A 14,168-nucleotide genomic window follows, 5' to 3' on the forward strand; every position below is an offset into this window, starting at 1 on the left:
ACAAGGAAGCGCTATTCAATACGATCATTTTTTTTTTTCAATATATTCTCATCTTCTGAGCAGTTTTCTGTACTACCTCCAGATCTGTGCATTATTTTTTGCAAAAGAATTATATTTGCGATCTTGCTTTTAGTTAAAAGATATTTATATATATTTATTTAAAGGATCTTTGTTTAAGGCTGATTGACTAATTGTTCGGATAAGGCTAGATTTTTTTTGATAGAATGTATGGGCTCAAATAATAAATATTAAATTAGTTATGTTTTGCATTAGTTTCATCACTTTTATTGAGCTATTGCAAGGCGATTTTAGATTAAATGAAATTTGATTTTCATAGGTTTTACTATATTTTATATTTTATTAGGGTTTTGCTCAATTCTCAAATCGTGTTAGATATTATTGTTTTTGATATTATTTACATCTACTGCTGGTTATATTGAATTAATATATGAATGAATATTGTATGAAAAAGTAAATTGGAAAGTCCTTTGATATCTTGTCCTTTATTTATCTGATATCCGATAAGCAGTCTGTATATATTTTATGAAATACTTTCTGGCTCGTGCATCATTCATATAATTATGTACATATATCTGCTGAAAATATTGTTTATATTATTATATTTAAGTCAATATAACTTTCTAATGAGTTAAACTTGGTAAACTTTATTAATTTGTAGCTTTTTTTAATGCGTAAAATACAATTCTTTTTTTGTTTATTTAACTACAATTATTATATGAATAAAAGATTTTAAATTAATTTGGCAGACATATGTGTAAAAGACTAATTCTTATTTAATTTGTTATGGGGAAAACATGTTGATTCAGTTTTTTTAATTTACTTATGAATTAAAATTTTATGAATGTTTTAAATCAATATAAAAGATAAAAGTTTGTACTTCTCGTATGTATCAAAGACATTGAAAGTAATTTATATTATGACAATTCCATAATAATATTCCACCAGAGATTCCTTTGCTCTATAAATAACACTATGAACTGATTTTGTGTGGAATTCAGAATTCTTATATGTATATTAAATTTTTGTTACCAAATTATTAGTTAACCAATACAGCTTTTTGTAAGCATCGATTACTCATTTGTTTAAGAGGCCCTAGCATTCTTCCTTAGGTAACTCCTAAATTGATGGTATTTTATTACAAATTACAAATTTACTTTGTTACAAAAATCTCTTTTTTTGTGACACCTCTTGTTCATTATCCTTCGGAAACAATTTTTTAAATTACATTTCCAGTATCAAGAATCATGTGTTTTCCCTGTAGCGATATTGATTGCATGTACATTCTTATTTATGGATAACACGATTGTTGTTTTTGATCAAATTATTTCAAATACTCAATACGACTTACCAAATTGTTAATTGAATGCAGCTTTTAAAAGCCTTTTACTATAATTTTATTTTAAATTTATTCAATTATATTGCTGCATCGCTAAATGATAGATTTTTATTTTTTTATTATTAAAAACAATTTTGATCAAAACTTGCAATCAAAGTTTCAAGGAGTTGACTTGAATGATTAGACAAAATATAGTTTTGTTTACAAGTTTATTATTCGATTCAAGTTGTAAAAATTATTGAACTCGATTTCTAAAGGATAACAATCAGCTTTAAACAGTTTTCGAACATTTTTCATTATTTCATTTTACAAGTTTTATTGAATTTCTTTCATGGCTTTTTCTAATAATTTGTATATTATTCAAGTCAACTAAATTTGTTTTTGTCTCGATTAATTGTAAAGGTTTCAAATGTTTTATCAAGTCGTATAAACAATTTTGATTCGATTAATATCATTTCATTTCATCGATTAATTAAATAATTCTCTCGAATCATTTTTTTTTTTCTAAGTCTAAATTTTCTGATTATAATTATTTCGAATAATTTTTTTTTTATAAGTCCAAGTTCTTTCAGATAATTTTTTTTTCTAAGTCCAAATTTTCTGAAACCTTTTCAATTAAGACAGACGAGTTATTTATGCATGCTGTATTATCCCAAAGCCAACATTCGAATGAATGAGGCTCACATTGAATATTTCACAACGAGAAAATTTTATTGGGGCAAAGTTAAATATTTTAACTAAGTCCCAGTAATTTTTTCTCGTTGTGAAAATTTCAACGTGGACTTGATTTCATTCGAGTGTTGGCTTTGGGAATTGGTGTGAGGGAACACTAAAAAACATAAAAAAGTTTCAACGCTGAACAGAAAAGAGAAAAATTGATCTGGGACTTAGGGGGGTTTTTTTTAGGCTCCCACCTCCCCCTTCTCCCTCCTCCTCCTCCTCCTTCCCCTTTTTTTTCCCTTTTTTCCGCTTTTTTTTCACATTTTTTTCCTTTTTTGGTGTTTTTTTCGCATGTTGTGGTTTTTGGGTAGATTTCTGGGTTCGGCATGCATCTTCCGCAATGTGTCTCTCTGCGTGTAACCTCTCGCATCATGGACCTCAGGTTGACCATCACTTGGTGTGTTCGTTTCAGGACCCTTTGCGCTCGCCAACAGCCAGCCACCAGCACTGCTCCATTTTTTCTGCTTCAGAGTTCCTTATCGACGCCTTAGGCCGGATTCGATCCTGCTCAGCTTGTGCCTCCAGAGTTATTTCACCGAGTATGCGGTCCCTTAAACCACTCGGCTATTTGTGTTATTGATCATAAAAGTTATTTTCATTCTCATATTGTATTAATATTGAATTTTAATAAAGAATATGTATCATACACATCTCTCTTATTCATCATCTGCCTCTACCCCTCTCTTTTCCCAGTGCTTCCTCTTTTTTTTTTCTTTTTTTTTTCTCTTTATGTATCTCTCTTACATGTCAAGTGCGAAACTTGAGTTTTTTGTTTTTCAGAAATATTCTAAGTGTCAAGGTCGAAATGCGACACCTGAATTTAATATTTTGAACTAATATTTGATTATTATGAAAAACTAGACGTTCGATTTTTTGTGCCTCTTCTGGAATCGAACCGAGACACGCTGAGCAGTGGTCACTTAACGATCTCGGCCAATTGGTTTTAAAAAATCGTAGTCTTTTGTAAAAATATAAAGTGTTATTTCTAAACTGACAGATATAAGTTTCCTAAAAATGTTCTGTGTCAAATGTGCAAATGGCCGAGGTCGTAAAGATACGGTTTAGGCCAGAATAGCAATTCGAGGATCGACAGATCGAACCCCATTTATCTGAAAAAAATTTATATTCAATAATTTTTCTAGCTCTGTAAATAAATAAGACATATAGATAAATAATTAAATTTATTGAGTGTCAGCATTACAAAAATCGACATAATATATATGTGCATATATATAATATATATATATATATATATATATATACGCATGTATATGTATATGTATATGTATATGTATATATATATATACATATATATATAAATATATAAAAAATAAGAAATAGTAGGAGGAGGATAATTTTGAATAAACTCATATTCACGCCTGGTTAGCAGTAAACCAAACCTACTTTGGTGTAATTTAAAAATCTTATTTTTTTTTCGTTAAAAAGACAGTCTATCAGGGGCAGCCAAAATTGGCCAAAATCGTGACTTTCAAATGCAATTTTGAGGCCCTTAATGAATGAAAGTAATAATTTTAATTAATGCTTTGTGTAGACTAAAGTACAATCTTTATACCAAACCAAAAAAATTACAAATTTATCATCGTCTTCATAGTTAAAATCAGCTTCAAAGTTGGCGATTTTTCAAACTTCAAATTGGTACCAAGGGCAGAAAAACTTTTTTTTCCAAAAACTGATTTCATATTCGGAATCAGCGCCTCGAAAACTATCAGAATCGGTCAAAACATTTTAAAAATCGCGAAAAAAAATGTTCATTTCATTAGTAAAATTTTGATTTTGCAACCAAAGATTTCGATTTATTGAGGGATGTATGTGGATTTATCCAAAAACGGATAATATTTTCGAAATCAGCATCCCAAAATCAATCAAAACCAATCATTTTCCAATCAAAACATTTTGAAAATCGCGAGAAAGGGCCGTTTTTTTTTAAAAAAAAAACCAAAGATTTGCAACCAAAGATTTCGATTTTTCGCGGGCTGTATGTGGGTTTATCCAAAAATAGATAGCATTTTTGAAATCAGCGTCCGAAAATCTTTTGGAATCAGTCAAAACAAATTTATTTTTTTGCTAAAATTCCGATGTTGCAACCAAAGTTTTTGTTGTTTTCCAGTGGTACACGCCCTGAAAGCTCATCAAATAGGATAATTTCGTCCTTGGTGTAATAAAAAATCATCAAAAAATTTTGTCCAATAAGTTCTTGATGATAAATTTCTTTTAGTATAGCGGAGACCCAGATTTTATGGTTCCTGTTCCTATAAGTGCATAAGTACCTGTAATAAGAATAAATATTCATTCTAAGGATATAGGTACATTTAAAATAAAATTATTTGTTACTTAATACCAGACTAGTAACAATAAGTAAGCTTTGAATATTTTATTTGAAAATAAAACCACAAAAACTTAGTGAAAAAATAAAAACATTCGAATAATTTGTAGGCACATCATTTATGTTAATCGAATAACTTGATATCATTTCCAAAGTTTAAAAAAAAGCTCTTTAAACAATCCATGGATAGTATCCATGGATTCAACTTCAAATAAATCATATAAATTTATTTAAAGAAACCGTCATGGTTTTAACTAAGATATTTTCAAATTGAGTAAAATGAAAAATATTAACTAATATTTCCAAATAATTATAATTTTAGATGTTAATTATAGATGAAATTAAACGATTAATTTTGATTTTATCAGTTAGGCACTTATGATTTAAAAGGAAAAATATCACTTACAAAGAGCATTGCATAAATATAAATTTTTTGATCCATTTATGATGTAAATATTGAAGTATTAATAACAACTGCTCTCATGATAACACTTCTTAACACAAAAATTAATACACAAATCATTTTTTTCAATCAAAATCAAACATAAACTCATTTCCTTCTATAAATAATACACATTTTGATTAAACTATGAAAAACAGTATTAAATATTATTTTGTATGTGGTATTTCTTTAATCAATTATTAAATTTAAACACATTTGAAAACAAACTTATTCAGTACAGTGTACTAAATAAAAAATAACTGCCAAAAAAATTTACACACTAGTAAAAAATAACTGTCAAAACATGTTTGACATTTAAAGTTTCTAACCTCAAAAACTGTATGTAAAGTTAAAAATTAGTTTAAATTAATGTTTAAACGTGTAATAAAAATTGTTTTGGATTTACTAAATGTAACAATGTAAGCTTAAAATAAATTATATTGAGCTTATTTGAATTTATTTTGAAATATTTACGAATACATAAATCTTAATAACTTCGCCTAAAATTTAAAATGTAAAATATTATGTGGTACTTGCCTAAATCACATTTTTATGGAAAATAACACTTTAGCCTTTAGCTTTTAATCAATCATTTATGATATAAAAATTTATTATTATGATAAAGACACTTGTTCAACCAAGGCTCAGCAGGGACTGTTCATTTATTTTTATAATAATCTTCAGAATAAAAATTAAACATAGAGTAAAACCAAAATATTTATAGACTGGCAACATGTTTTCCAATTTCAACAAAATCTCTTTCCAAGGAAACTTGCAGTGGCAACAGCCAAACATAATTAAGAACCATTAGATATTTTCGAGAAGCAATTTGCCTATTTTTTTTCAAATAAACATGTTAGAAAAATATATGTTGATTTGAGGATTCGAACTTAACAATGGTCCCTACGGCCTAACCATCTCAGCCACGATATGTTTTGCATATTATCTATAAAAATACATACATTGGTACTTCCAAAACGTGAAAGACACACACACACATAAATATAAATATATATATATATATATATATATATATATATATATATATATATTGATAAATGGGACCTATATTATATTATATATACAATATTATTCATTTTCTGTATCTCAAGGGCCTAGTTGCATTTATGTTTGGTGACATCTCAATTTGTTTAATTCTACTTTAAATGTGTAAATAATACTTATAAATTATGCTAAAATAGCTATGTAAAAGTTGTCACAAAAATGCATGAATAATATTCCATAAACAAAATATAAGATTTAATTGAATTTACTATTGTATTTTAACATTTAATACCAAAAAATTAAGTTTTGCCAACTGAATCCGCTTTTACAAAATCTGCTACCTTGTAATGCATGTTTTGTGTTTAGGTATCATAGTATAATTAAATTTAAATCTCAAATAAGGTTTTTAATTATACAGTATGAATGTTTCAGTAATTCTATCATTGAATATACAGATTTATTTTCCTTTATTAGTGCAATCTTACATTATTTACTTATAACACTTTCATTAAATTTTTATTGATTTTTTTTTATTAAATTAAATAGTGTAATGAGATGTTAGAATACAATTTGCTAGATTCATTGCCTTAACCTTTAGAAATACTTTACTTTAGAAATAAAATTAGGTCATATTATTCAAAAAATTATCTCACATTACTTGGAAATTAAGAGGAAAGTGAGCACTAGAAAATTTTCAATAATAAAATTATCATTCATTAATAATATTATTATATAAGTATATTACAATTTTACAAAAATGATCAAATATGCCAACATTTGATAAAACTTGCCAACAAACCTTAAAACATTTTTTTCAAAGTAGGGCCTATCAATGTAGACCGATTTTAAAGGTTGCACTTACAAGCTCATAATTTCCAAACAACTTAAGATATTTTTTTCCAATTTTTTTCAGAACAGTTAAGGTCAATACTGTTACCTCATTTCTGATTGACGTTAAGGTTCGGAACACCCTGTTCTTTTATTATTCAATATAAAAAATAAAGATCAGAACTGACTTTGCAGAAAGACTACATATCATAATACAATGTAATAAACAGCAATAAATTAAAATTATAAAATTAAATTTCATATAATTTGTGAAATTTCCTGGTTTTGATCTTTATTAATGTAAATTTGCCTTCTTATTATATTCTGTTATTATAAATATATCTACTCATATATTAGATAATAACATATAAGAGAACATTTGTGCATATTATTTAAACCCAATGAGGTCCTGTTGAAGGCATCGATATAATTTTTTCATTCAATATTATTTGTTCTTTCAAAAGCTTTTCAGCTTCTTGTAAATCTTTTTCGGTTATTGGTTTGTTTTCCTGTTTCATTAATTGAAACTTTTTGACAACTTCTAAAATCTGAAACAACATTATTATACATTATTAAACAGTATCATTAGTTTAAAGTTAATTAAATTAAGCATTCATTAAACTATTATAAATTTTTAAATCAAAGTTGAATAAATGTCTTGTGCCCTTAATTAAAGATAATAATCTTATTAATTTTATTGCAAGTATTTCATCATTAATTTTTATCTAATATGATATAAAATATAAGTAATGAAACAAAGAAAATTACAAACTACTTACTCAAAATAAAATATAGAAATATAAATGTTATGATTGTTGCAAAATTTAAATTATTTTTATTGAATTCATTGATTAAAGAAAAAAGTTACAGAATCTCCTTACATTAGGAGACTTACAAATACATATTGCTATCGTCACTGAACAGAAACTAAACCAATGTCTAACAATATTTACCTGACCATCAACCACTTCTAACTTTTTCCTTAATGATGTCTTTTTCACTTCAATTTGTGCTGCAGCATGAAGTTCCTTAAGTTTTTGAACATTTTGTTTATTTAATGCAGTTAAATCTAAATAAACTCGTTTTGTTTCTTCCCAAACTTCATCATTTGGATTTGGCTAAAATATAAAATAAATAGATGCCAAGTTTCATTCTTAAACCTTATTCCATCGAATTAAGCACCTTTGGAAAATCATCCTCATCCATAATTCCCAAAGTAATCAATTCTTTTCGCAAATATTTTTCTGTATCGCTATTTAATTTATGTTCTATATTTTCAATTTCAGGTACATTCAATAATGCTGACAGAAGTCTTTGTGTGAGTGGCCCAGGTATTTCGCTATTAAAAAGAAAAATTGTAAGACAATATATATCCATAAAAATGATAATCTTTTTTAGAATTAGACATGTTTGTATACATATTAAAATCACCCATTCTCTGTCTTTATAGCCTATAATTTGTTCAATATGTTTGATTTAAATAGTTTAATTAATTGTAAAATTCAAAATATATATTTACTTGTATTCTTCAGTATGCTTCAACATTGTAGCAATATGAGCTGGAATATTTAAGTTCATGTCTATATTCTTTGGTTGCATTCTTTCTGATGAAGAAAAATTTTGCTCCATTAAAAAATCATCTGCAGTCCATCTTTGTGTGTAATGAGGTCCTAATTCAGGTATTGCAGGTAAAGGTTCTTCATATTTATTTATAATTTTCATTAATTTCTGAAAAGCGAATAATAAATATCATCATATGTTTCTTCACATTTTATAGCAGAATAGAAAGCATATTTAATAAATTTTAATTGTGTATATATTGCATATTTTAAAAAATCTAGTTAAGAAAAAGCACGACAATGTGATTTTTTTTAAGAATAGACTTACATCCAAGTCTGCAGTTCCAAGTTGGGCACAGTAAGGATCCACAGAAGCCCAAAACTTAAAAGCAGTATCATTTTTGATTACTACAGGTTTTGATAGATCCGATTTCATATCGGACATCACTTCACCCATCCCTGAATTCCGGACCTTTTTAAAATTCTTTGATTTATATACATTGTTGCTAACTTTTGCAGCTTTATGAGGAACTGTTTTATCAGTTGTTTTTCTTCGATTCCCAGAAGCTTGTGTCTAGAAAAAATTATAAAAATATGACTAAAAACATAAATATTTATTAATGTATGAAACAATTTTGAACTGAATTAAGTTTTTGTTTGCAATGTTAAATCATTTCACCTGTTTAACATTCAATTTCAGACGTTTATTATGATCTTTTTGAATATAATCTTCAACATCAATTTCAATATGCATCAAATTTATTTTGCATGCTAATGATGAAAGAAGAGACTCCAATTCAAACTGAAGAGATTCCAATTCTTCATCTAATACTGTTTCACTTGTGGCTGATCTAGCTAATACTGTGACGGAATACAATTACTCAGTAACTATAAATCATGTTTAAATTTATATAAAATTACATTAAAATGTATGTATGCATGTAGTATTTAAATGTACTAGATATTTGTAATAAATATTGCAAATATGTGATAAATTTATTATTACTGAAATACTAGAGAGTAATTTGCAAAATTTATAGGGATAGATTAGAGATGGGCAACACACTCCGGAGTTATCACTCTGATACAACTCCTCTCTCGGAGCGAATCCGAGTGGAGTTGTCTCACAGGATTTGTCATATCCGACTTCCCTAAACTGGTACTAAATCTGTTAACATGTGAAGATATTTGCTTGAGATTTTTGACTAATACAAAGAATTGGTTCGAAAAAAGTGGTATTTTTCTCGTCTCACAGCCCAGTTTTAGGACTTTCCAGGTATATAATGTCTCAAAATAATGCTATTTTGTATTCTATATTCTGTATACGATAATGTTTGTCCATAAATGAGCTCTTTCAACCAGGTGTACAACCAGCTAAAAATATTTAGTATTATATTATAACTTTTACACAATTATGATTTTATAATTGTGTAAAAGTAACAGTATGCTAATCAAACTACCGGATGTAAAATTAATTCTCGAAAAGGAAATAATAAGAGAATGTGAGGTAAGTATTATTATTTTGTGAAAAATATTATACATAAAGATTTGTTCTCATTTCATATATAAGGTTCACTGCATTATTTTCATATAAAAATAAACATATTCAAAGAATTCTATTTTTTTTTCTTCAAAAATAATTACAAAATTGATCAAAATCAAGCTTAGAAATCAAAATTCCTAAGTTTTTTTGTCAATTTGAGATTTGTATGCATATTGAAATGCATAAAATAGTAATTATTATAATAAAATGAATAAAAATGTTTGAACTATTTGTAAACTATTTTCAAATCCTTAGATATGTTAACAACGCACTAGAGAACACATTTGTGTCAAGTATTATGTTACAAAATTGTCGGAGTTGTGGAGTTGTTAAGTGGATATGACTCCTTTCTGAAGCGGAGTCAAATCAAACTGCTCCGGCTTCAGATATAATAAGCCCATCTCTAGGATAGATCATACATATATTGTGTAACAAAGTACGATTTTTTTAAATATGATATAATAGGAATTAGAGTAATAATAATATATAGTATTTTGAGTCTGTTAACATATACATTATAAAGACAGTTTATGATTTGTTATTTATGATTATTTTATGTGGTATGTTTCTCAAATACTCAATAATCTTAAGATCGGGTATAAACACATTCTAGTAATAATTGTTTAATAAAATCCTTACCACTATTGCCTTTTTAAGGTAATAGTTTTAAATCTTATTACCTATTTTCAAAAATACACTTAAACATCAATTAGTAAGTAAAAGCGTTTTTAAATGTACCTGCTGCATAGGTAGGAAACTGTTCTGCAATATCTCGTGTTGTTAAAACAGGAAGAGAAGCAATTGCTTCTGCTCGCATTTTTCTGTCATCAACAATAGATTTTTGTTGCTTATTTAATCCAGGCACCATGGAAATGCTAGTTTTATGAGACATTTGATTATTAGAATCATGTTTGATCGATGATCGATTTTTTCCTGCATTTGACGAACGTTTGCCCAACATATTATAAATGATTAATTTAATTAAGTTTTAATAAATTAACACACACATAAATGCAGTAATAATAATGTATTATGTTTCACATAAACAAATGTAATGCTATCAGTTTCTAATCTTTGGCTAATTAAAGTGACATTTGTGTTTTCGATCACAACAAAGATATCGTCATATCGTTTTCTCGCAAAGGAACGCGAGTGACATCTGTTGATACAAAATGGCCGCAAAGCGTAAAAGAGTTCTTGTCCATAACTGTCAATAGGGTAAATTTCAAATTTAAAATGTTGATTAATATGTTTTCATAACAAAATAGAGTTATAGTTGATTAACAATTTGTGGATTCTTTTACAAACCAGTTTCTTTATATGATATCATAATCGGAATTACTGATATTCAAACTATTAGCACTCTGAGTTATAACAATTTACTTTTGTCAGTGTCAGTTGATACCAGTGTTATAATCCAAAATGGCGCGATTAAAAATAATATAAATAACTAATGAAGGAAACCAAAAATAGAATAAAATAAGTGATACAAAAATAATACTTACAACTCAAATAGAATGATGTGCGCCGGGGGCTCATTCAGATCAAGAACACATGTTTAGAAGGCCATTTTACTTTTTGAGCCTTCTTATCTATGAAGCACTTTATAAAATTCTAATTTACCATAAATAAGCTGAAGATTTTGATAATATTGTAAAAATCTTCAGCTTATTTTGATAATAGTAATTCTCATTACAATTCAAAAAATAGTGAAGTATACAGTAGAATTTGCTTAGTATGAACCTGGATGATCCTGGATTATTGACCGATCGCTTATTACCACGTAATCATACTATAGTATACAATTGATGGTTTTCATATATTTCTTATAAAACAGTCAATATAATGACTTTCATTATATTGTCCATTTTAATGACCCATTTAAAAAATATGTATATCTCCAGTTATAAGACATGATTTTACATCTCCAGGACCTGGTGGAGGAGAAAAGCAGTTAAGGTTTTTAAGAAAAACTACGACATACTTATGGCTAAATAAATGGAACATAAAAACTGATGTTAAGAAATCTCAACACCTTATCATTTCATTGAGAAGCCACACCAAAGCCTTGTACTTGCGATAACACCTGAAAAGAAAATGGTCCAGTGATCTCTACCACCATTATTATTATTATTCAATTATCTAATTCTTTCTCTTTTCTTTAATTTCTATAATCTATTTTTGATTTTTAATACCATCACTTTAAATATATAGATTATATAGTAATCTGATTGTTAAAACTAGCAAAAAGTTTTTAAATTGTATTTTAGTTACCACTGAATGAAGACTAGGATTATAGCCAAAGCGTATGGATATAAAATAAATTCTCAAAATATTTTTTTTATTGATGTTATGCCCGATAATATATATATCTATACATATATAAAAATAAGTCGGGTTTTTCGCGAAGAATAATGATGTACACGCACTGAATTTCACCATTCAATAAAAAATTGCTGGCGATTTGGTGACATACCGATGATTCCGACTGGTCTTCCGTTTGACTTCGAACGATTGCAATTTTCAGTTCACCTTGCGTTCGCAATAATAAGTCGCAAGGCCAGTCGCTTAGTGTTTGCGGGATAAATTTCAAATAGATTATTTAGAAAATCATTGTTTTTCACATGGTCAGTTATACGTTGCCTATTCACGAGTTCGGAAACCATCCGCTTTGTTTGTGTTAACGTCAGACCAAAAACTAAAAAATGTGGTTTACCAAAAAGCACTTCAATGAAACGGATAATTTGCGGATTCACTTTCATTTACTTAGAGAAGTTCAACTAAAAAACACTTCAAATATAAAATCTTTCTCACAAAACCATCTGGTGGCGAAACGGAGTTCGTCGGGTTTGCTAGTATATATATATATATATATATATATATATATATATATACTCATCGGGAAAAACTATTAATTAGATCACTCTTTTCTTATCTTTATCTTAAAAAAAATGTCAAGAACTATTTCTACTTTGATAAAGTAAATTAACACGACATTGTTCGAGTGGATAATATATCTATAGCATAAAATATTTTAAATTATTATTATACTATTTCTAATCGTTAAGCATTTTGGTTGAATTTATTCGGCAAGATGAAAAATAAACTCATAATCGCTTTCACATTTTTCGTGAGTATGAGAATAATACCCAATTGATTCATGATTTTATATTAATGATTTTTTTTTAATTCACTAGATTTGCATATCGTCTGAACAAATAAAAGCTGATCCTGTTGCAAATAATTCGTCAACGGATCCCCGGGAAGTAAGAAGATGCGCGGATCGTGGAACACCAGGTTTAATCTGCACAACCTGCATGAATGTCGCCAAATGTGTAAAATCAGGTATAAATAAATAGATAAATAAATAAATAAATATGGCCAAATAAAAATCAAGAATTGGTTGTTAGGATATGAGTGAAACGTATAGAAGATTTATAATTCAAAGTTATTAATTTCTTTAATTTTTACTATTAAAATTTAAAATAAAAGTACTAAATACGCAAAATGCAACACGAATACATTTTATGATGAATATGTAGGTACTTCAAAAGTTGTAATAAATTGTTTATATAATGTTACAGATAAAAACGGCTTACATCTTAAATATTTAAATAATTAGAATATAATACCTATGATCAATTTACATGCACCTACTCCTTTATTAAAGCCATATTACAAAATCTTTAGTCCGTTTGGAGAAAATTATGTACAATGTGTTCAATTAAAATCTTTTATTTCCAAAATTATATTAATAACCCATTTTCTACAATCATTGATTTCATTACAAACTTTTTGTTTTTAATATTTATTATCAAAACTATACAGGAAAAAATTGGCTAACTATTCCGGTAGATGTTTGTCGTGGCCGCGAGACTTGCAATGTTAAAGAAGGAGGCTGCTCAGCTAAACCTGGACCGTGCTCAAACATACAAGATCAGATTAGATGCAGAACCGAAGGTACAATTAATAAATTAATGATTTTTTAAGCATGCTAGGGCATAGAGTATCTGGTAGCATTTGCTCATAATATTTATCAAATTAAATTTTATATCTTGATAATTATATCATTATATATCACAGGTCTCGTACCTGACGCGTATGATTGTCAAAAATATCATTTCTGTCCAGGCCCTGGTGAAGAATCTAATACTGTTGAATGCAAAGGTAAGTTTATTTATTTTATTAAATGGCGATCATCAAACAATTAGAAAATCTGAATGACACAGTATTAGGCATATTAGAAGTATGAGGTAACATCACTGATTTGCTTATCATATATAATATATCTATCTGTATCTATCATGTATTTATTAAATTTCATATTAGAATTATAAAATTCACAAATATTTTGTAGGTAACTTTGCATT

At 27.4% G+C, this 14,168-nt stretch overlaps 2 protein-coding genes across 2 annotated transcripts in view; one reads left to right on the forward strand and one right to left on the reverse strand.

Annotated features, from left to right (window-relative positions):
• Positions 1 to 6,744: 6,744 nt before the first annotated feature.
• Positions 6,745 to 10,889, reverse strand: LOC113363411 (transcriptional adapter 3-A). The gene is made up of 7 exons (XM_026605913.1): positions 10,537 to 10,889; positions 8,935 to 9,116; positions 8,584 to 8,829; positions 8,216 to 8,424; positions 7,879 to 8,035; positions 7,650 to 7,814; positions 6,745 to 7,244 (listed from the first exon to the last, which is right to left on the reverse strand). The coding sequence occupies exons 1-7, from the start codon at positions 10,757 to 10,759 to the stop codon at positions 7,089 to 7,091; spliced, it is 1,338 nt and encodes a 445-aa protein (XP_026461698.1). The 5' UTR covers positions 10,760 to 10,889; the 3' UTR covers positions 6,745 to 7,088.
• A 1,914-nt stretch (positions 10,890 to 12,803) lies between these two features.
• LOC113377128 overlaps positions 12,804 to 14,168 on the forward strand; it is a 2,695-nt gene continuing 1,330 nt past the window's right edge. Inside the window, exons 1-5 of the mRNA XM_026617337.1 lie at positions 12,804 to 12,928; positions 12,996 to 13,143; positions 13,627 to 13,758; positions 13,882 to 13,965; positions 14,156 to 14,168. The exon at positions 14,156 to 14,168 is cut by the window's right edge and continues 215 nt beyond it. Coding sequence (XP_026473122.1) covers positions 12,893 to 12,928; positions 12,996 to 13,143; positions 13,627 to 13,758; positions 13,882 to 13,965; positions 14,156 to 14,168 — 413 coding nt within the window. The 5' untranslated portion in view covers positions 12,804 to 12,892. The remainder of the gene's footprint in view (positions 12,929 to 12,995; positions 13,144 to 13,626; positions 13,759 to 13,881; positions 13,966 to 14,155) is intronic.

The sequence above is a fragment of the Ctenocephalides felis genome, unplaced genomic scaffold, assembly GCF_003426905.1.
Source record: "Ctenocephalides felis isolate EL2017-DRISC unplaced genomic scaffold, ASM342690v1 CF-g0.4_SCAFFOLD_00845, whole genome shotgun sequence".
NCBI classification, from domain to species: Eukaryota; Metazoa; Arthropoda; class Insecta; order Siphonaptera; family Pulicidae; genus Ctenocephalides; species Ctenocephalides felis.